Source organism: Berghia stephanieae, chromosome 1, assembly GCF_034508935.2.
Source record: "Berghia stephanieae isolate SIO BIC M18660-M18661 chromosome 1, UCSD_Bste_1.3, whole genome shotgun sequence".
Taxonomy (NCBI): Eukaryota; Metazoa; Mollusca; class Gastropoda; order Nudibranchia; family Aeolidiidae; genus Berghia; species Berghia stephanieae.
The window spans coordinates 71793445-71816852 of record NC_088360.1 but is presented as its reverse complement, the minus strand read 5'-3'; the positions used below and the strand labels follow the sequence as shown (position 1 = coordinate 71816852).

General features: G+C 35.0%; 2 protein-coding genes across 6 annotated transcripts in view; one reads left to right on the top strand and one right to left on the bottom strand.

The window, feature by feature from the left end:
* The window catches only part of LOC144981136 (carboxypeptidase B-like), a 438762-nt gene that overhangs the window by 16414 nt on the left and 398940 nt on the right, over positions 1-23408 (bottom strand). The window contains exon 1 of one of the 5 annotated variants that reach the window (XM_078929298.1): positions 2445-2534. The exons of 3 other annotated variants lie outside the window; for them this stretch is intronic. The gene's annotated coding sequence lies outside the window, so the exon portion shown is untranslated. Of the gene's footprint in view, positions 1-2444; positions 2535-23408 lie in introns of those variants that run through there. One more of the 5 variants, XM_078929307.1, reaches the window with a different exon arrangement.
* LOC144981099 (mitochondrial amidoxime-reducing component 1-like) lies at positions 7603-23274 on the top strand. Its single transcript, XM_078929229.1, has 6 exons — positions 7603-7977; positions 9816-9992; positions 12179-12353; positions 13283-13423; positions 17892-18028; positions 18622-23274. The coding sequence occupies exons 1-6, from the start codon at positions 7748-7750 to the stop codon at positions 18731-18733; spliced, it is 972 nt and encodes a 323-aa protein (XP_078785355.1). The 5' UTR covers positions 7603-7747; the 3' UTR covers positions 18734-23274.

Here is a 23408-nt window from a genome sequence, read left to right as displayed (position 1 = left end):
TTAATAGGGGAGCAGGGTGGGGGGTTTATTCGTTTAACTATTCTTAAACTTGAGAAAAGGACAGCTGTCATTTGACACGAGGAAAGGAAAATGAAAACTATTCTGGAATCCCATCTTCTTCCGTTTACAAATAAATATTCCTCAAGTCAGTCAGGAAAATAAAGGAATCTGTACCCATCAGCAAACAAAATAATGAATATTTAGCACTCTATCTTTCCTAGGTAGCGTGTAATACTACTGAACTTAGTACTTTACATGTTACTAATATAATAATAATAATAATAATATAGATGGTGCAGCAAGTTTACTATTCTTCGTTGGTAACTTTTCAAAACTAGAAGTATAAAACACGAGTGTTTATAAATTATAAGACTCAGTCCTGGTGGTCATTGGAGAGAGTTATACAGATCGAAGTAGGGGTATAGGTATAAGCTGAACTGAGTCGGTGATATATATACATATCTATATATATATGTTGAATGGCTAAAGAAGTATCACGAGTAAATTTTTTCTCTCTTTTACCCTGTTGGCTTTGTAATTGAGAAGCAAAATCAGAAAAATCCTTAAGTATTTTTAATCCTAAATCTTTATCAGTAGAAATGGCTGCGCGTAATGGATCTTTGAATCGTTTGTCTTCAAAGCGTGATTTTACATTCATAATTTTCCAAAATTCAATTACCTTAGATATAAAATTTACTGTTCCGTCCACATTTTCATATTGCATTCCAGGGTGTTCTATTAATGCTACCTTAGTCTCCTCACAGAAAACATTCAGACAGGTTTGTACTTTTTGTCTCTCAATAGGTTTGGGATTAGCAGACTGATAATTTAATTTTGACATCTTCACTAGACTTGCATCTTCCATTTGCTGTAGTTTCTGTATGTGTTCCCATTTAGCTGTAAATTCATCTCCATTATCCTCAAAAACAAGTTGTCCAGTTTTTTCTGTGAGCCAGTTATTTCTTATGTTTTTAACTATATGTACAAAATCGTATAATAAAAATATATTGTCGGTTGTCTTCCAAGGAGATTCTAAAGAAAATAATTTGAAAAACGATTGATTGATTCTATTATTATCACAAATGATAGATACTACAGTTCCACCTGCTTTTTTTATATTATTCAATAGCTCATTTGTTTGATCAAACATAAATTGTGAGTCCAGGTTACGCACAGGCAGCATTTTAATTAAATATGATGGACCACCAAAAGGTGAAACTAACATAAACCCTAAAACTGTTGTTGCAAGTTCTTCTGGCTTATTAACAGATTTTCCGAACAGTTTTCCTCCATGATATGTTAGGAGAGTTTAACATAGACTTCATCTATCAATAAAATATATTTCTTTTGCTGTTCCTCTAAGGAAGAAAAGACACTTGTTAAAAAAGTTAAATCGCTGGTATTGTTTACTTTAGATGATATTCTGTTTAGGGTGGTTTGGCTTGGTAAACCAAAATCCTCACGAAGACGATTATATAAAGATCGGGAAGTAGCTAAATATTCAAAAGCTCGTACTATGATATCAGGTGAATATTTCACATTTTTTACTGCAACTGTATTCAAAGTTGAACATTGTTCTAACAAAACAGACTTTTTGTGATTCAGTTCCAAAGAATTTAGATAATCTAAAGAAGCCTCAAGTTGTGACCATCGTGCAACTTTTGTAATCCTGTTTCTTGAAAGCGGTGTTATTGATGTTTTTACTCCTGCGTGAAATCCATCGAAGCTTTGATCAGGGTTGATTTTTAACATAAACCTTGGAATGCCAGAAGAATGCAAGTAATCTGTTGATTGTATGAATAAACAATTGTTGCTTACAAAAGAATTAATCTCGCAAGGAAATTGTCGACCAGCTATAGAAGAGCACAAAGTATCAAAGTCTACAACATCTTGTTTAATAAATTCATTCAATTCATCTGGTTGATGACAACGTATCGCTGAGCTTGACTTTGTAGTTGTTCTAGGAAGTGGTGGTGGTGTTGGTACTAAACTTCTTGGAATGTTATCAAAAATAGAAGGAGGGTCTTTTGGTCTTAATCTTCCTTTGACTGAAATTGTTTCAAACCCTTCAGGAAAATGTTTGATGCAAACAACAGTGTTTGATGTGTTAGGGATATTGTCACGGGTATTGCTTTCATCCACCTTTCACGTTCTTCTAAATTTTTAGGAAGTCTATAAACAGTAATTTTATCAGTTGATTTATAATTTGAATGGCAACCCGTAACACAACATTTTCTCCCCATGTTTAGTCTAGACCTGTATTATAATTATATAGACCTAATGCAGACGAAGGCAACTTATATTCTAAACTAAGAAGTCTCTTTACTTTCACTTTGAGTCAGTCAGAGAAGAGTAAGCGAACATTTAGACTAGACTAGCAATCTCGATTATAAAGTTAATTCAATTTAAAAAGCAGGTAAAATAATAAACAAATAGAGTTATACTTGCATACGATATGAGGAAAAGTAATCCAAAGTGAAATAACACAAAATTAGACACAACAGTAATTTAAAATTGATACCGATAGGAGGCTGCCATTTTGTTTGCGGCAGTAAACATGCTGTTCTCTTTTCCTCCTCCGATAAGACTTATACAGGAAAAAACAATAATAAAATTTAAAATATTTATCTAATATTAATTCCAGTACATTTCGCAATTGAAAAAACACAATATAATGATTGTGGTGTTAAATATAATTTTCCCTCTTTCTTTAAAAGCTAATCCAAATTTAGGGCTGTTACTTTTTACTCCCTCCTTTAATTGGTTGGCATTCTCGCCTCCACATTTTTAACTGCCTGCATAATCGGGAGGCCTGAGTCGAGTAAGCCATGGTTGTAATAATAATAATAATAATAATAGATCTTTATTGTCCATAAATATGGCAATTTGTCATTTTGTTACACTTGTCATAACGTTATATGATAACTATAACATTGAACAGACACCTCACTCCTACCCATTCTCTCTCTCTCTCTTTCTCTCTCTCTCTCTCTCTCTCTCTCTCTCTCTTCCTCTCTTTCTTTCACGCATGCGACATACACAACATTAACATTTTCATTTCATTTTCAATTCGTTACATTCTTGGCAATTCAACACCAAATATTATCATCATTATCAATTGGTCACTTCATCTAGCCTAACATTAAACAAATTAATCAGTCAATCAGTCAACGCATCAATCCTTGGTTTTGCTGTACCATATGAAATATTCAACATTTTTATTGCTGATGGAACGAACGTTGATTTATACTTGTTAGTTCCACATTTAATCTGACAAAAACTTCTCCCAGATGGCAAAAGATCAAATTCATGGTATAAAATATGTTTTTTTATTGTTGGTAATTGAGAATGCTTTCCTTTCTATTGCTTTTCCATGAATTCTTTCTACTTCATCAACAGGATGATTTATTATTTTTGATGCCTCTTTGTAATTCTAAATCATCATACAATGCTTTATACAATATTAAGCGAAGGATAGGTCTTCAATCAACAAATCGCGAAATAAGATAAAATTAGTGGTGCACTTTTGTGTCGGAAGTAAACAAGGCCGCCGCCATTTCGATTTCCTTGAGACAAAAACATTGATACGAACGATTTTTCCGAGGATTTGAAGCAGAACTCTAAACGTTAAAGTTTGAAGTACATACCATTCATTAATACGAACAATCATACAACGTTTAATACGTAAATGAGTGAAATGTTGTCATGAAACAAATAAATATCAAAAGAATTCATCACATAGGTGTAACTGTGCGTCGCTATTCAGCGCCGCCATTTTGAAAAAAAAAAAAAAAAAAAAAAAAAAAAAAAAAAAGTAGTCCTAGTTGTAATGAGAGTTATAACAAGATATGAAGTGAATAGAAAAGTGCCAGAAGACAATAGAGAATGAAAATTTTTCGCGGCGGTGGTGGGGTTTGAACCTGCGACCTTATTGGTACGACAACTCCGCCTGGCAGGTGAGAGCGTGGCTCTACCGTGTGAGCTATCAACGAACACAAAAATATTCGTTTCAAACTCAAAGTCATTACTAGATCCCTCTCTCACCCACTTCTTGAGACCGCCGATTCGTTCGTACACCACCATCGCGAATAATTTTGACCAGCAGTTAAGCTTAATAGCCAATATTCTCAACACAAACATATAACATAGAAACGATTGAGACATTGAGTATGCTCCGGTGTATGGGGTGAATTTTTAATTCAGAAAAGTGAGTGGAGCAGGCACTTATGTTGGTAACAACAAGATATGAAGTGAATAGAAAAGTGCCAGAAGACAATAGAGAATGAAAATTTTTCGCGGCGGTGGTGGGGTTTGAACCTGCGACCTTATTGGTACGACAACTCCGCCTGGCAGGTGAGAGCGTGGCTCTACCGTGTGAGCTATCAACGAACACAAAAATATTCGTTTCAAACTCAAAGTCATTACTAGATCCCTCTCTCACCCACTTCTTGAGACCGCCGATTCTTTCGTACACCACCATCGCGAATAATTTGACCAGCAGTTAAGCTTAATAGCCAATATTCTCAACACAAACATATAACATAGAAACGATTGAGACATTGAGTATGCTCCGGTGTATGGGGTGAATTTTTAATTCAGAAAAGTGAGTGGAGCAGGCACTTATGTTGGTAACAACAAGATATGAAGTGAATAGAAAAGTGCCAGAAGACAATAGAGAATGAAAATTTTTCGCGGCGGTGGTGGGGTTTGAACCTGCGACCTTATTGGTACGACAACTCCGCCTGGCAGGTGAGAGCGTGGCTCTACCGTGTGAGCTATCAACGAACACAAAAATATTCGTTTCAAACTCAAAGTCATTACTAGATCCCTCTCTCACCCACTTCTTGAGACCGCCGATTCGTTCGTACACCACCATCGCGAATAATTTTGACCAGCAGTTAAGCTTAATAGCCAATATTCTCAACACAAACATATAACATAGAAACGATTGAGACATTGAGTATGCTCCGGTGTATGGGGTGAATTTTTAATTCAGAAAAGTGAGTGGAGCAGGCACTTATGTTGGTAACAACAAGATATGAAGTGAATAGAAAAGTGCCAGAAGACAATAGAGAATGAAAATTTTTCGCGGCGGTGGTGGGGTTTGAACCTGCGACCTTATTGGTACGACAACTCCGCCTGGCAGGTGGAAGCGTGGCTCTACCGTGTGAGCTATCAACGAACACAAAAATATTCGTTTCAAACTCAAAGTCATTACTAGATCCCTCTCTCACCCACTTCTTGAGACCGCCGATTCGTTCGTACACCACCATCGCGAATAATTTTGACCAGCAGTTAAGCTTAATAGCCAATATTCTCAACACAAACATATAACATAAGAAACGATTGAGACATTGAGTATGCTCCGGTGTATGGGGTGAATTTTTAATTCAGAAAAGTGAGTGGAGCAGGCACTTATGTTGGTAACAACAAGATATGAAGTGAATAGAAAAGTGCCAGAAGACAATAGAGAATGAAAATTTTTCGCGGCGGTGGTGGGGTTTGAACCTGCGACCTTATTGGTACGACAACTCCGCCTGGCAGGTGAGAGCGTGGCTCTACCGTGTGAGCTATCAACGAACACAAAAATATTCGTTTCAAACTCAAAGTCATTACTAGATCCCTCTCTCACCCACTTCTTGAGACCGCCGATTCGTTCGTACACCACCATCGCGAATAATTTTGACCAGCAGTTAAGCTTAATAGCCAATATTCTCAACACAAACATATAACATAGAAACGATTGAGACATTGAGTATGCTCCGGTGTATGGGTGAATTTTTAATTCAGAAAAGTGAGTGGAGCAGGCACTTATGTTGGTAACAACAAGATATGAAGTGAATAGAAAAGTGCCAGAAGACAATAGAGAATGAAAATTTTTCGCGGCGGTGGTGGGGTTTGAACCTGCGACCTTATTGGTACGACAACTCCGCCTGGCAGGTGAGAGCGTGGCTCTACCGTGTGAGCTATCAACGAACACAAAAATATTCGTTTCAAACTCAAAGTCATTACTAGATCCCTCTCTCACCCACTTCTTGAGACCGCCGATTCGTTCGTACACCACCATCGCGAATAATTTTGACCAGCAGTTAAGCTTAATAGCCAATATTCTCAACACAAACATATAACATAGAAACGATTGAGACATTGAGTATGCTCCGGTGTATGGGGTGAATTTTTAATTCAGAAAAGTGAGTGGAGCAGGCACTTATGTTGGTAACAACAAGATATGAAGTGAATAGAAAAGTGCCAGAAGACAATAGAGAATGAAAATTTTTCGCGGCGGTGGTGGGGTTTGAACCTGCGACCTTATTGGTACGACAACTCCGCCTGGCAGGTGAGAGCGTGGCTCTACCGTGTGAGCTATCAACGAACACAAAAATATTCGTTTCAAACTCAAAGTCATTACTAGATCCCTCTCTCACCCACTTCTTGAGACCGCCGATTCGTTCGTACACCACCATCGCGAATAATTTTGACCAGCAGTTAAGCTTAATAGCCAATATTCTCAACACAAACATATAACATAGAAACGATTGAGACATTGAGTATGCTCCGGTGTATGGGGTGAATTTTTAATTCAGAAAAGTGAGTGGAGCAGGCACTTATGTTGGTAACAACAAGATATGAAGTGAATAGAAAAGTGCCAGAAGACAATAGAGAATGAAAATTTTTCGCGCGGGTGGTGGGGTTTGAACCTGCGACCTTATTGGTACGACAACTCCGCCTGGCAGGTGAGAGCGTGGCTCTACCGTGTGAGCTATCAACGAACACAAAAATATTCGTTTCAAACTCAAAGTCATTACTAGATCCCTCTCTCACCCACTTCTTGAGACCGCCGATTCGTTCGTACACCACCATCGCGAATAATTTTGACCAGCAGTTAAGCTTAATAGCCAATATTCTCAACACAAACATATAACATAGAAACGATTGAGACATTGAGTATGCTCCGGTGTATGGGGTGAATTTTTAATTCAGAAAAGTGAGTGGAGCAGGCACTTATGTTGGTAACAACAAGATATGAAGTGAATAGAAAAGTGCCAGAAGACAATAGAGAATGAAAAATTTTTCGCGGCGGTGGTGGGTTTGAACCTGCGACCTTATTGGTACGACAACTCCGCCTGGCAGGTGAGAGCGTGGCTCTACCGTGTGAGCTATCAACGAACACAAAAATATTCGTTTCAAACTCAAAGTCATTACTAGATCCCTCTCTCACCCACTTCTTGAGACCGCCGATTCGTTCGTACACCACCATCGCGAATAATTTTGACCAGCAGTTAAGCTTAATAGCCAATATTCTCAACACAAACATATAACATAGAAACGATTGAGACATTGAGTATGCTCCGGTGTATGGGGTGAATTTTTAATTCAGAAAAGTGAGTGGAGCAGGCACTTATGTTGGTAACAACAAGATATGAAGTGAATAGAAAAGTGCCAGAAGACAATAGAGAATGAAAATTTTTCGCGGCGGTGGTGGGGTTTGAACCTGCGACCTTATTGGTACGACAACTCCGCCTGGCAGGTGAGAGCGTGGCTCTACCGTGTGAGCTATCAACGAACTCTCATAATGAGAGTTATGAGTTATGTGCCCCTAGAGTCTTGACCTCATTGACCCCAAACTCAAGAATTGTGTTTGTTTACTGTTGTCGGATGTCGTAGCTCGACCAGCTGATACACGTCTTGTATTAGTATTGGAGTCTTGATAAATTTGATTTATAGAAGGAGAGAATATTTTTTCGTCATGAGCGTGCTCAGTAAAAATACAGCAGCAGCAATTTTTGCAGCATTTGCTGCTGGTGCTGTCATAAAATTTGTAGCAGGTTTTGTACTCAGTCGAAAGCGCAAGGAATATCGTGCAGTTGGCAAAGTTGGAGAACTTTGGGTCTACCCCTTTAAATCTTTCCGAGGCATTAAAGTTGATGAAGCAGAAGTTACACCTGTCGGTTTGAGATGGAAGGGTCTTACGGACAGGTAGGGAGATAGAAAGGATACGAATGTACAGAGTAATTTGCTTTGATTTACGGTACAAACTGAAACAAGCTGAATTGACATTTTAGATTTAGAATTAGAGTTCGAGGGACTAACCACCACTCATCTTAACGGCCATTTTAGGCCAGTTTTGAAATCCAAATGCAACAGTTTGAGGTCACAAAGTCCGTCGGTAAATAACAAAGGCAAATAGAAGACCATTTTCAGCCTTTAAACTAACATAACTTTTCTTCTGCTTTTGGTATCATTGGAATCGTGTTGAAAAGCACTTTATAATTATAATGATATAATAGAGCTAAATCCAATTTGAATTTTTTACCAAAATACCTAATATATGTTACAACTACAGTGTTAGTGTGCTGTAATTATGACTGTCATCAATACTCATATACTTAAATGAAATAACAAAGTAAGGGATCTTATTCATGAGTATTTTTAAAGACATAATTATATTTCTTTTATCATTCTGTGTACAGATCAACTGTGTGAAAAACGTGTTCATTGCAACTGGAAGTTAGAAGAAGAGTAAATTTAAGGGCTGAACACTGAAATGAATGTAGGCATACAAAAATATTCTAGAGTAAAACAATTAAACTGGCTAGTATCTTAATTTCTTATATGCAGGACAACATAAAGCTTAAGTAATTGTACATCATTTTATACAGCAGATTTACAGTTTAACAAAGGAAGGCAAAGAAACCATCTAAGGCCTACTTGCGCTAATTTGGAGCCTGTGACAAACTGGGCAGCTTCCCTTTTATATAGGATATAAGTGAGCCAAAACATAACACAAGTAAACAACTGAAGCGCTCATGAATGATAAACACCTATTGGTTTTGTTTTGTTTTGCTTCTCTGATTATCAGTCAACCTAATGATTGTCTTAACCAGAATTAGTAGAATGCGTTTATCACAGATTTTATCCCTTCGGTGTGCCCAACACAGTGAACGCTATTAAAAAGACAGCACAATGTAAACACTATTTTTAAGGGCTCGATGGTTTCTAAGCGTGCTCAAAACTCACAAAATCTCACAATTTTTAAACTTCACAACACTGAGATGCCAGTCCCGTGTGGAAAGGTGCTTTTGATGATTATTTGTCCACCAATCAAGGCACTGAATTAGGTAGATAATATATTCAAGAGATAGCTTACTGAATCTTTAATTTTTAATTTTTTCTTTTCTTTCTTTTTTTTTTTTTTTTTTTCTTTCTAAATATCTGTGTGTATTTGTGAGTGTGCGTTTGTGTGTAGGTAGGTAGGTGTTTGTATTAAATCGAAATATTGTTGATTAGGAGACCAATAATTGATAATGTTGATAAGGAGAATTTTATCAGGAGAGGCTGACTGACTGCCAGTCCTGTACTTCCAGCAAACAATTGTCTTTTATATTTTTGGTTGATTTTCAGATTATCAATTCCATACTAAAATGGTGACAAAATACTCATAAGTCATAATAAATAGCTTTATTCTCCAGAAATAAAAAACTTGCTTTAAAGATAGTAAAATTATAATCTGAAAGGGATGTGAACTGAGATATGAGTCCAATTTCGAGTCCCAAATCATTCCATTCCATTCATGACTATTGATTTTTTTTTTCCCAATAATGAAAGACTTTTTTTATGGAAGAAATATTTAATTGGTTATTTTGTGTTTATTTTTGTGGGTAAAGGCTATCGATACCATGATTATGAAAGCCTTAAAAATATGGTAATATAAAAATGGGAGTAAGAAATGCAAGTGTTCCAAATGTAAGTAATGTACTATACTGTGACACAACATATCTTATATTTTTCATATTTTTTACACATATTTCTTTTAGACATTGGACTTGCACTACTGCAGATGGTGTTTATATAACACAGCGTCAAGTACCTCCCATGGCCTTGATTGAACCCCATCTTGTAGGAGAAGAGATAGAGCTTCGAGCACCTGGTATGCAGCCAATCCGCATTCCGCGAGACCCAAAGCCAGACAACAGCAATTTGAGTAAAGCAACGTGAGTATTATGGAGATTCTTCCTTTTTGTATGATACGTAAATAAATATGACTTTACTTGTGAGTTAAGTCAATACCTAAACTTCAACTTACTACCCATATTTGAATTCAGTTGAAAGATTTTAAAGGTAAGATGAATTTTAGAATGCCATCATAATTTTATTACTTTAATTAAAATTTCATACAATGCGTTCATGAAATATTTTTACTTGTGCACCTGCCCAATAAAATATCTAAGAAATCGGGTGACTTGATGAGTGATTTTCAAAGAAAATTTGATGTTAAGTAAGATAAACATCAAATACAGTGCAACCTCTGGATAACGACATCCCTGGATAACGACAACCCCTGGATAGCGACATTGATCTCTGGTCCCGAATTATTTGCTATATGTTATTAGTAATAAGGCCCCCCAAATAGCAACATACATTTCAGTAAAGGTCCTTTTTAGTGACATCGTTATAGCAACAAACGGCAGTTGAAACCGGTGCTTGAAAGCTGACCTTCGTCATCTCGTACTCTTAACCAATAAAAAAAGGCCTTTTATTCCTCCCAATGAGATCATTTGTTACCGACCAATCAGAACACAATATGTTTACTACACTGCATGGAATCAGCACCAGTTTATATGGAACCATAGCAAAAGAAGATTATCAGTGGATGGAACTCTCCAGGGTCCAGTTAACTTCCTGTTACTACTGTCAGAGGTCAGTGATGAAGGTTAAGTGATATCAGGCAATGCTGTGTCCAATGGGGCATTTTTGGATATTTATAGTCTTATATTATGAAACACGTTGGATTAGCCGGGAAAACAATGACATTTATTGTTTTCAATCAATTATTTTTCTAAACATTGGTCCAAATTTGATGTTATTGTGGTTAATACCTAGTTGTTGTTTTTGTTGTTTTAGAATATCGTAAGATGTAAATCTATTAATTTTAAGTGCTTGTAAATTTTGGTGCACGTAAAAATGTCGGTATTGAAATTTCATTATCAGCATCGCATGGATTTTAAATAATACTTATGAAAAGAAGATGTGAGCATCTGTGTTCTTGTGCAATGTTATCATATTTGCTTTTTATTTCTTGATTTATTCCTAGTTTTGTTAAATTGCGTTGGAGCACTGTTTACGATGAAAACAATTACAATACATTTTGGAGAATGAAAGTGTAACTGGTATGCCCCTTTTAAACAGGAGAAATACACATTCTAATGTCGTTAGGACATGTCCTCTCTCATGCACTGGTCAGCGCATTGCACTGTATTCACGGGTCTCACCACACCTCCTTTTGCGCCATCTTGAAAACCCCTGGATAACAACATAATTTTCAGGTCCCGGGCAATGTCGTTATCCAGGGGTTGAACTGTAAGTCCTTGTGAGTGTGTTCAAATTCAAATTTGTTTTTTCATCAAAAGGCCTCTTCATATTCTATACAATTATACACTATCAACATTAAAAAAATATATATATTCATAGTGCAATCTACTATTTTATCAAACAATTAGAACATTTTGACCATTTTGATTTTTTTAAAAACTAATTTTACAGCTGAGTTTTCGAAGTGTTGCAGGCAATTCTGACTGGAAACCGTAGAAAATATGCAGGCCTTCACAGCCCAAAGTGCAGTTGAGATGGAGCCTATCTAAGTTTCATTTTGCGTTAAAGGGACAGAAACAATTGCTTCACTGCCCTTCGAAAAGAATACTAGCCTTGAAAAAATTACTTTATGTCAAATCTTACAGACCTAGATTAGCTTCCTGACAATTGCTGGTTGGATGATCGTGTCAGAAATGTCAAAACCATTTTGTTTGCTTGTGATTCAAGTGCCTCCCTAATTCAGCTTTCAGATTCCCAAGGCGCTCATAAAATGCATAATTAATTTTAAAAATTATTGCTTGTTCCCCCCCCCCCCCCCCACCCCCATACACACACCCACATACACACTCCCTCTCTCTCTTTCTCTCTCTCTCTCTCTCTCTCTCTCTCTCTCTCTCTCTCTCTCTCTCTCTCTCTCTCTCTCTCTCTCTCTCTCTCTCTCTCTCTCTCTCTCTTTCTCTCTCTCTAATTAAAAAAAAAAAAAACTATTATGTCACATACATATAAACTATGAAATGGAAACAGAAAGCAGTGCTTCTTGTTCTACAATGAATTTCTCATCACTGTTTCATCTCATATTTTTCCACAGTGTAAAAATAGATACGATTCCTTCAGTGGACTTGGGAGATGAAGTGGGACAGTGGTTGTCTCAATACTTAAAACGAGATGGGCTTCGTCTTCATTACTCAGCACCGTCCTTGGAAAAACGAGATGCATCCAATGCAAAAAAGAATTGGGAGCATCCAGCTCGAAAAGGCGATCTTGTGAGGCTTAGTGTTTGTTTGAGTATATGGCTCTTGCAATATTTTATAATTTACATGGCTTTGAGAGGTATTAAGATTTACAATTACTTTATTAGACATATTTAACAAAACTCCTGATAAGTAGGTTATCTTGTAAAATGTTGAACAATGGATTGTCAACAAGTTTGATTTGATTTTTTCATTTTGAGTTTATTGGCCAAAAAACAAACAAAGCCAAAGATGGTGATTGTCATATGTTTTGAGGATTGCTCTCATACTTTTTGCTTTATTAACAAAAAAGCTTCGACAAACTGCTTTTTTTAGGACGTCAGCAAAGTTGAGATATAACCAGTTAAGTTTATATATTAGCAAAGTTGGTGGTTTAATAGGTGGCAGTGTAGAAGGTAACAGTCACTTGATTTTTGCAGAGTTTAGTTGCATTTTCTATACTTTTAAAACAATGATGTTACTTTCATCGTTTTACACTGGTAACTATTGAGAGTTCTGATAGTTCAGTTGGTAGAATGCTGAATCTGATCAATGTATCACATTGATCTCCATTGATAAACATGGTCCTCGGAAATCTGGCAGAGGATACTTATAGCATTATAAGCGAATCACATTTTTGTTGTTGCTAAGTCTGTGTTCAATGCTTGTATTATAGTACAAATGATACATAATAGTATGCACCAGTTTTTAACCTTGTAACTGACAGGTATTTTATTTTTGGCTTTATAATATTTTTTTTTTTAAATACAGAGATAAAGAAATAAATTAGCTATATTCATCGTCAATTAATTTGGTTTTATAACAACTAATTTTATTATATTGTACTCTGCATCAGCGGCATTACTTTATCACATTAGCAATTCATGGTAATTTTTCATCTCACTCAATGAACAACACATGACTCATATAATATAACTATTTTTTTTCTATCCTTTCGCCAGTGTGCTTTTTCAGACTATTGTGGCTTCATGATTCTTTCAAATGCCTCATTAAAAGTTCTAAACTCAAAATTGGATAATCCTGTACCCATCACAAATTTCCGGTCTAATATTGTTGTCAATGATTGTGAACCATTTGCTGAGGTAAAAATGAATATATTTTTACAATCATTATTATCATCATCATCATTGTCGCCGTCGTCGTCGTCATTGTTGCTGTTGTTATCAACATCATATTTACCATATTTTTCACCACCACCACTACAACCATCACCATCGTTATCATCATCTTGTTCATCACCACCACCACCATCCCATCATCATCATTATTAACATCATCATCGTCATCATCATCATCATCATCATCATCATCATCATCATCATCATCGTTATCATCTTTTCCCCCCTTTCTCTTCTTCTTCTTCTTCTTCTTCTTCTTTCTTCTTCTTCTTCTTCTTCTTCTTCTTCTTCTTCTTCTTCTTCTTCTTCTTCTTTCTTCTTCTTCTTCTTCTTCTTCTTCTTCTTCTTCTTCTTCTTCTTCTTCTTCTTCTTCTTCTTCTTCTTCTTCTTCTTCTTCTTCTCTTCTTCTTCTCTTCTTCTTCTTCTTCTTCTTCTTCTTCTTCTTCTTCTTCTTCTTCTTCTTCTTCTTCTTCTTTCTTCTTCTTCTTCTTCTTCTTCTTCTTCTTCTTCTTCTTCTTCTTCTTCTTCTTCTTCTCTTCTTCTTCTTCTTCTTCTTCTTCTTCTTCTTCTTCTTCTTCTTCTTCTTCTTCTTCTTCTTCTTCTTCTTCTTCTTCTTCTTCTTCTTCTTCTTCTTCTTTTCTTCTTCTTCTTCTTCTTCTTCTTCTTCTTCTTCTTCTTCTTCTTCTTTCTTCTTCTTCTTCTTCTTCTTCTTCTTCTTCTTCTTCTTCTTCTTCTCTTCTCTTCTTCTTCTTCTTCTTCTTCTTCTTCTTCTTCTTCTTCTTCTTCTTCTTCTTTCTTCTTCTTCTTCTTCTTCTTCTTCTTCTTTCTTCTTCTTCTTCCTTCTTCTTTCTTCTCTTCTTCTTTCTTCTTCTTCTTCTTCTTCTTCTTCTTCTTCTTCTTCTTCTTCTTCTTCTTCTTCTTCTTCTTCTTCTTCTTTCTTCTTCTTCTTCTTCTTCTTCTTCTTCTTCTTCTTCTTCTTCTTCTTCTTCTTCTTCTTCTTCTCTTCTCTTCTTCTTCTTCTTCTTCTTCTTCTTCTTCTTCTTCTTCTTCTTCTTCTTCTTCTTCTTCTCTTCTTCTTCTTCTTCTTCTTCTTCTTCTTCTTCTTCTTCTTCTTCTTCTTCTTCTTCTTCTTCTTCTCTTCTTCTTTCTTCTTTTCTTCTTCTTCTTCTTCTTCTTCTTCTTCTTCTTCTTTCTTTCTTCTTCTTTCTTCTTCTTTTCTTCTTCTTTCTTCTTCTTCTTCTTCTTCTTCTTACTTTATATTATTATTATTATTATTATTATTATTATTATATTATTATTATTATTATTATTATTAGGAGTGAATAAGATATATTCGTTTAAAAACATATTTCCAACCTTCTTAATGCTATCTTTCAATGTTAATGATATTTCTAATCATAAACAAATTGTTAGAATGTCTTCCTTTCTTATTATTATTATTTTTTAAAATCATTTATGATTATGAATTAAATGTGGTTCATATCAGGTGCACAGCTTTATCTATTTGAATTTTCTTTAATTTTCTATTTATCTCATGAATATTGCAGGCCTGTAAATCTTCCGACTATTGTTGGATTTCCGACTGTTCTATTTTGCTCATTACAGGGTGTCCATAAAGTCTGGACACATAGGATAGTTGAATATTTTTGGTATATAATTACAATTAAGTTTTATTTTCACTATTTATTTTATTCAAATAATATATCTTCAATATGAGCGCCATCATTTGCAATGCAAATGTCAATGCGTGTTTCACAAAATTTGCATGAACTCGATGCAATAAATTTTGAATACTATTTTGAAAAATATTTAACTTTACTGTGTCCAGACTTTACGGACACCCTGTATATTCTGTTAATTGCTAATATATTTTTTTAATAATAAAAATTATTAGTAAATATAAAATTCGTAACGTCAAAGAACAGAACCAACAAAAAAGAAAATAAAAGAGTTTTATTCCATTCCTCGAAAAAATCAGATTTTTTTCCGTTTCGAACGCCGACTTAAAAAAAAAAAAAGAAAAAAAGAAAATTTTTATTTGTCGCATCAAAGACAAAACAAAACTAGACCGTCTATCAGTTAGCTATATTATCATGCCACCTACATGCTCCACTAGACGTGGATGTATTCACTGCCTGTCTACTGTGCCACAGGCAGCGAGAGAGGGTTGCGCAAGTTGGTGTGAGTCGTCTAACACACACCTAGTCAGTAGATAACTAGCATGCACAATGTGTGTCGGACCGGGCCGTTTCTCTTTATTTTGCTACTGACACACATGTATTTCTCCGTCTCTCTTTTCTCCTTCTTATGGATTCTTTGGTTCAGTCTAAATGTCGATCGGATAAAAATAATGCGAAATAATTATTTTTCTTCGAAATATATATTCTTCTTTGAAAGCTTTCAGTGGAAGTATACTTTCCTCACGACTGTGATTGTTTTAATTTTTCTCTCTTTCCTCCTTCACACACGACCGGACCTCTTCTTCTTCTTCTTTTTCTTCTTCTTCTTCTTCTTCTTCTTCTTCTTCTTCTTCTTCTTCTTCTTCTTCTTCTTCTTCTTCTTCTTCTTCTTCTTCTTCTTCTTCTTCTTCTTCTTCTTCTTCTTCTTCTTCTTCTTCTTTTTTCTTCATCTTCTATAAGATCCAAATAACCGAAAGAATCAGCTTAAAAATTTAACACAAACAAACAGGAGCGAAGATACGCAGCTTCTCATGTCAAGCACAAAATACACATCCTTCAAATCTTCCTTTCATTTTACAAATAACTAAGACCTGGGCCCAGAAATGTTTGTTCTCTCTCAAATACTTGGGATTTTTTCTTTTTTTTTGGTACCATAAAATAAGGACCTCATTATAAATTAGTTGGGGAAAGTGACAGGATTTGACTAGTCAATTGACATGTTATATCTGAGTTGTGTTTGTTAATTAATCCATAGTTTTGTCCTGTTGGTCTATTTTCGAGTGTTCAAAAAGTTCCAACAATTTTTTCACCAACCATTTACAGGCCTGATATTGTTATTTATTTATTTTATTTTTAATTTGTCTACCTCTAAGACATCTACCATGTATTTAAAAGAAAAGATTGTATATATCTATATTGCGATCTTCACATTGATCATTACGCACAATCCAATACCTAAACAAAGAGACTTTCTTACCCCTCTATAAAGCACTTGTGAGATCGCACTTAGATTAAGCAAGCTCAGTTTGGTTTCCTTGCATAGAGAAATATAACGAGCTAATTGAAGATGTGCAAAGGAGGGCCACAAAACAGTTGCCTGGACTAGGATCACTAAATTACGAGGAAAGATTGAGCAAACTTAATTTACCAACCTTGAAATACAGAGGATGTAGGGGCGACATGATAGAACTTTACAAGATGACAAGTGGTAAATATGACCAAGACATGACAGAATGGAGGAAAGACTTCACAATAAGAAAAGACACCAGAGGTAACAAAAAGAAACTGCTCACACAAAGATCAAGATTGGATGTAAGAAAACACAGTTTTACTGTGAGAACAACGAAAATATGGAACAGTTTACCAGATTCTGTTGTGAATGCAAAAACCTTAAATTGCTTCAAGAGCGGACTAGACAAATTTTGGTCTGACCAAAATGTTTTGTACAATTATAAATGCGCTTTAGATTGTAAAACCGGAGTAAAACCGGAAGAAACTTAAATCACAAAGACAATGAAGAAATAGAGTCTGGTGAAGAGGACCTATAAGGACCTGTGCTGGAAACAATCCTAAGTATCCATAAGTATTATGCTCCAATAGCTTCACAAAAATTCAACTTCCATCATGCTTTTCCTTAATGTGGTGTGTCAAGGTTTTATAACATTAAAATATAAAGATATTTCCAACCACAATCGGTCTAAAGATATAAGAAAAGGTCCTTACAAAAGTATAGCTTTAAATTATTAAACAAGTCTGCTGATTGAATTAAAATATAACTTTATTTTTTAATACATCGCTTTTTAATTTGTCACTGAAACGACCAGTATTTGATATTTTTATAACACAGTTTTGGCCTTCTATGTGTTATAATTAATTTGCCACCGAACCGGCCAGCATGGAATATTGAATAACACCGTTTCGGCCTTCTCTGTGTTTATACTTTATTGGGACACAAAATGCATAGTAACAGATCTGCCTTTTCTGTTCTATGATTTTTATCGATCTCTTTTAGATCGGACTGTCATTACATAGACTGCCTTCTCTATGCAATGATTTTGGTCACCTGTTTACAGACTTATACAGGACAGTAACCTGCACTATGCCTTAAGCTCGTTCTACAGTAATGTGACATGGTGTCTAATCACTAGTTAGATCCTTCTGACCCTGTTTCGGCAGTGTGGGAGTTTGGGACTGTACTTATAAACCATACTTACACATCTCCACTAACTAACCTAATCATTTTTTTTTTGTAGGATGCTTGGGCCTATGTCCGAATTGGTGATTCACTCCTAAGGGCTCTAGATGCTTGTACTCGGTGTATACTTGTTACTGTAGATCAAGACAAGGGAATGAAAGACAAGAATGAAGAACCTCTAACAACACTGAAAACGTAAGAGCTTTGATCGTATTCTTTGCAAAGGATATTTATTCTGTTTAACACATATTTTTGTTACCATTCATATACCTAAATATTTGATGACTTGTTATGGTCTTTGGCTTTTATTCAAAACCACAACTCTAATAGTTGTTTTTTTTTTACATTCGTTTTAATATTTAATATGGGTTTTGATAAAGATTTTGTATATTTAAAGGGATTATCAACAATTCAATCGTTATTGTATATGCATATATTTTGAGGGGGGAGGGGGGGGGGGGTCACATGCAAAGGGACCAAGATTGATCCTGGGTGAGTCGAGATTATTTTTCTGACCCTCCCTGTCCACCCACCAGTGATTGGGAAGCTGGGTCTGTTAGATCTGGTGGAAACTACTTTGCGATAGATAGTGAGTAGCAAGCAATTGCTATTGTCTGTTTCACGCAAAAGAAATCAAATTAAACTCTGGCACCATGGGCCGTAGCTTTATATTATATTTTATTGCATATTATTGTACCAATATTGTTACCATCAATATATATACATATGCATATGTTATATGTTATATATGTTATGAATCTGTTTTGTTTGCAAATTTCTATCATCAGATTCCGCAAGAAACATCCATATGGAGAGAAGCCTGCCTTTGGTGTCAACCATACATTTGAAAAACCAGGAATTATCCGAGTTGGTGACACCATCTACGCTATTGATGCCTAGACCTTTATTAGACCAATTTTTAAGCATGAGAGTTTGGATATTTTCTTTGAGGCAATCTTTAAAATAGCAAGCCATAGTGAATTTGCATCATTTTAAAAAGCTGCACATTTACATTAGTCTATGCTAAGATTCCAAAGTTCTGAAAGTCAGTACAATGATCATCTGTTCATTCTGGGTATTGCTCAACCTAATGCTTGTAAAATGGCAGCATCTTGATAAGTGTGTTTTATATATAGTTTATGTCAACCTGTAGGGATTAAAATCTAATTAATTAGCATGTAACATCATGCAATACATTGATTGTCAAAACTTCAATTCAATTACTTTGTGCAAAATATTTTAACTTTGAACCAGGACACAACAGAATCATTGGAACTCTGACTAGAGTGGTGACCCCAATGAAAATAAAACCAAAGGACAAGTCTGTGTAGTCTGTTTGAAAATAATCACAAAACCTTCCTTCTATTTTGAATAGAAAAAAATGCCCCGTTCAGAATATGATCACGAATAGTTCCATTTTTTTGAAGGAACTTCTTTTTGCGGTGCATCTATATTTGTTGAATGTTTCATCAAATGATGAATTTTGTTTAATATAGAGCATGAAATAGTAGATATTATATTTCAATATCAAAGTTGTCTCACTGGTGAGTCTTTGACCAGTCAGGTATGAATTGTTATCATTCTTTTTCTTATTTAAAAGAAAAATGGAAAACTTTGACACATTCCTTGCAAAAATTAGGAAATATTGATTTTGTCTCTCATTATTTAAGATTGTATTTGCATGATTCTGCTTTTCCCGCTTTGACTTAGATTTACATGGTTAACTACCCTGTTTGTTCAATTTCAATGAAAGATTTGATAAATTGCAAAGTCTCCATCTAGCGTGTTTCAATGTTTCATAAGTGACCATAAAAATAACCTTATAATGATTACGCAATTATTTGTGATTAGAGGAGATTTGCCGTGATGCCTCATTTATTAGTTATGTTTTCTCACTTTTATTTCTGGGTGGGGTTCCTGACCTCCCATAGTGGGCAGAGAGGTACTTGCTGTGTTTTCTTTCCCCTTATAACTGTTTTCCAACATGCTTTCTGTCTTTGTCTTGGAATGATATTACTTGGTTTTGTCCTGGTCCTGGCCAGAGTCCTAGCTGGGAGGGAAACAGTCAAATGCATAGTTATTGTTTTGGGAGATGATTTTTTTTTCCTTGTAAATCATCTCTCTGTTATGTATTATTATATTTGTTATTTTTAATGTATAATGTAAGCATTTGAGTGTATTCCTCTTTGATGGATTTTGTGCTTGTATCCGGATGAGAGTTATAGGTGGTCTCAAACTAAGTACATTGGTGGTATGCTCTTGGAATCTACATCTGATCCCTATTTGTTCCCAGTTCCCTGATGTCTTACTTTTTCTTGGGTGCTTTAATTGTAATTCTAGAACTTTTTACTATCCCATTTTCTTTCTTTTTACTAGCGCTGATATAACCTAAATGCGTTGCAAGCGCCGTAAAACCCTTAAAAACAAACTAAGAAACAATCACTTTTATTTATATGTTGTTTTTAAGTTAGTTAAAATTTCCTTAACTTTGGAAAACCCATTTTCTGCATAATTGATTAATAATTGACTGCAATAATAAATAAGTATGAATAAAGTGGAAATAATATTTTATTAAATTTTATTTCAATGAGAGCATACCTCTTTTGAAGATGTAATACAATGCATCATTCGATCTTCAAAAGAAAAAGACTATAGTATCAACTTTTTTCTGCATGTTTTTCAAGAAACCATTCACAATTGTTTATTACATTAAAAGTAATTAATGTTAATGTTAACCAGTTATGAAGTCTGTCTGTGATGTATTAAAACCATATTCTTATTCTTCAAAATTTTGTGAAATGTGAAACTGTGATGATAAATAGAAATACTTTACTCACCCTAATGATCCATAATTGTGTGCCATGTCTTGAAATTAATTATACCTGTTAACCCTGGAATACCAATGAAGATTTGATTTTCTCTATTATATGTAAGGCCACAAGATATTTTGATAGTTACAAATTTGTTGAACTGTTCGATTTCTATCATTTGATTTTGATATGGTTTATCGTATCTAACTGCAATAAACACAATTCTTTCTTTCTTTTTTTCTTTTTTTTTAAACGAGGGGCATGGGGGGGGGGGGGGGGTGGTATTCAACCACCTCATAAAAGGACCTTTTTTTAATGAATAAAACCATGTGTAATCGATGAATTTTATTAGATGTTTATTGCCCATCTGTCGTAGAACAATCTCAGATATGAGACACTTGTTGTTTGCTCAGGAGATGTGAGATTACGTCAATGTGAGACGACCATGGCAACTTGTCATCTGATAATGATGGTTATCCATGAAGCAATTTGAAAGGTTAGACCATGATTTTCATTAGAGACAAGTATGATTTGTATTGAATTGATATTGTAGTTTCCTCTGAATATTTTTGTAACACCTGGAAGTTATCACCTTACTTTTAGTATTGATTAATTACATTGCCATTGGAATTGAGCAAAACATAATTTCTTTTTCTTTTAAGCAAAAATGAACTCATATTCTTGTTGCAATATCATCTCATGTAGTTCCATATCTGAAGCAGACGTCGGAGGTCATCTTCCGCCAAGCTGATCTATCTCTTGCCAATTCTATTAAAGCAGCGCCACCTTTCTCAGCTTTATCTGTCCAAGTTCTTATCCCTTTCAAATACGTTATTCTTTGTCTTCCTCTTATTCTTTTTCCATTCATCTTTCCAGTCAAGGCGAGTATTTCCAAACCAGGGTGGCGGATAATGTGTCCTAAAAATTCCATTTGGCGTTTGATGATTTTTGTTATCAGTGATCTTTTTCTGTTTGCCATTTCTAAAATTTCTTCATTTCTTTTCCTTTCCATCCATGACACCCTCATCATTCTTCTGTAAAACAACATTTCCACTGCCTCCAGTCTTTTAACCATGGTCTTGTTTATGGTCCAGCTCTCACAACCATATAGCAGCACAGACAGTACATAGCAATCCAGGACTTTGATTTTTGTTTTCATGCTAATATTCCTGTTTTTCATAATTGTATGCAGCTGGTTGAATGCATTCTTCGCCATACCTATTCTTTTCTTTATTTCACAATCTGATTTTCCATTGGATGTTACATTGAAGTCTAAATATTTGAAACATTCAACTTGTTGTATTGTTTGTCCTCTGCTTGTTATTACACAGGCTGGTGGGTTATTATTTTTAGATACCGTCATACATTCTGTTTTAGATATATTCAGTTCCAGTCCCATATTTTCACTACTCCTGACTACAACATCCAGTAATTCTTGTAGTTCATGTTCAGATTCTGCCAGTAGAACCGTATCATCTGCATACCTCAGATTTGTTACATTCTTTCCTCCAATACACACCCCCTTCTTATGTTCGATATCTCTTAATATCATTTCACTATAGAGGTTGAATAAATCTGGAGACAAAACACACCCTGCCTAACTCCTCTTCTAATAGGTGTAAAACTGCTTAGTTCGTTGTCAACACGCATTGCTGCTTCTTGTTCCCAGTACAAATTCCGTAATATTCTTAAATCTTTACCATCAATGTCCAAGGATGATAGAATTTTGAATAGTTTTTCGTGTTGTACTTTATCAAAGGCTTTTGAATAGTCGATGAAACACATATACAGATCTTTATTTACTTCAATGACATCTTTCCATCAGCATTGATAATGTGAATATTCCATTTCTGGTACCCTTGTCCTCAACAAAACCAAATTGCATCTCCCCAATTTCAGGTCGTATTTTATTTCTTATTCTTAGTAAAATTATCTTCAAAAGAATTTTTGTGAGGTGGCTCATTAGGCTAATAGTTCTGTGTTGTTCACAATCAACTGCCCCTGGCTTTTTTGGTAGTGCTATAAAAATGGATCGTTTCATATCAGTTGGCATTTTTCCTGTGTCATACACTTGATTTAGAAGGTTTGTGATGAATTCAATCCCCCATTCACCCAGGCCAGTCAAGGCTTCAATTGTTATGGCATCAGGTCCTGCAGCTTTTCCATTTTTCATGCTTTTCATGACGTTCCTAACTTCATCTTTCATTATAGAAGGCCCTTCCAGTTCTTTTATCATAGGCATTTCTCCTCGATTATCAAAGAAAAGTTCTTCAATATATTCTGACCATCTGTTTAGAATGCAGTCTTTGTCCATGATGGTGTTTCCACGCTTGTCTTTGATGCATCCACTTTTAGCACCTGATTTAGTTTTGTTTGTCACTTCTTTGATATTCTTGTTGCAATACCTATTAGAAATAGTACTTTATATTGACAATATTTGGCTTTACTAAATTACTTTTTTGTTTTCAATGACAAGTTTGTTTCAAATAAATGGCTGGTCTAATAATTATAAGATTCCTCTATATAGCATAGCATAGCCATTGATGATCATTTTGATTCTTCCTTATCTGGCAGAAGATAAATGCAAAATATAACTTATAAGATAAGAATAAATTTACATGGTATTTGCTACTCAAACGTTTATTTCATATTCTGTATTACATTTTATCACACAATTTACGAATCTTGTCAGCAAATAAGAAGCAAATGAAAATTGAATAACAGCAATCATATTGTTATTTACAGTTTTATATATGATACTAATC

Coding starts and splice junctions, on each gene's coding strand:
- LOC144981099 (XM_078929229.1), top strand. CDS start 7,748: ATGAGCGTGCTCAGTAAAAATACAGCAGCAGCAATTTTTGCAGCATTT. Junction 9,993..12,178: donor AGCAATTTGAGTAAAGCAAC/GTGAGTATTATG, acceptor ATTTTTCCACAG/TGTAAAAATAGATACGATTC. Junction 13,424..17,891: donor ATTGTGAACCATTTGCTGAG/GTAAAAATGAAT, acceptor TTTTTTTTGTAG/GATGCTTGGGCCTATGTCCG.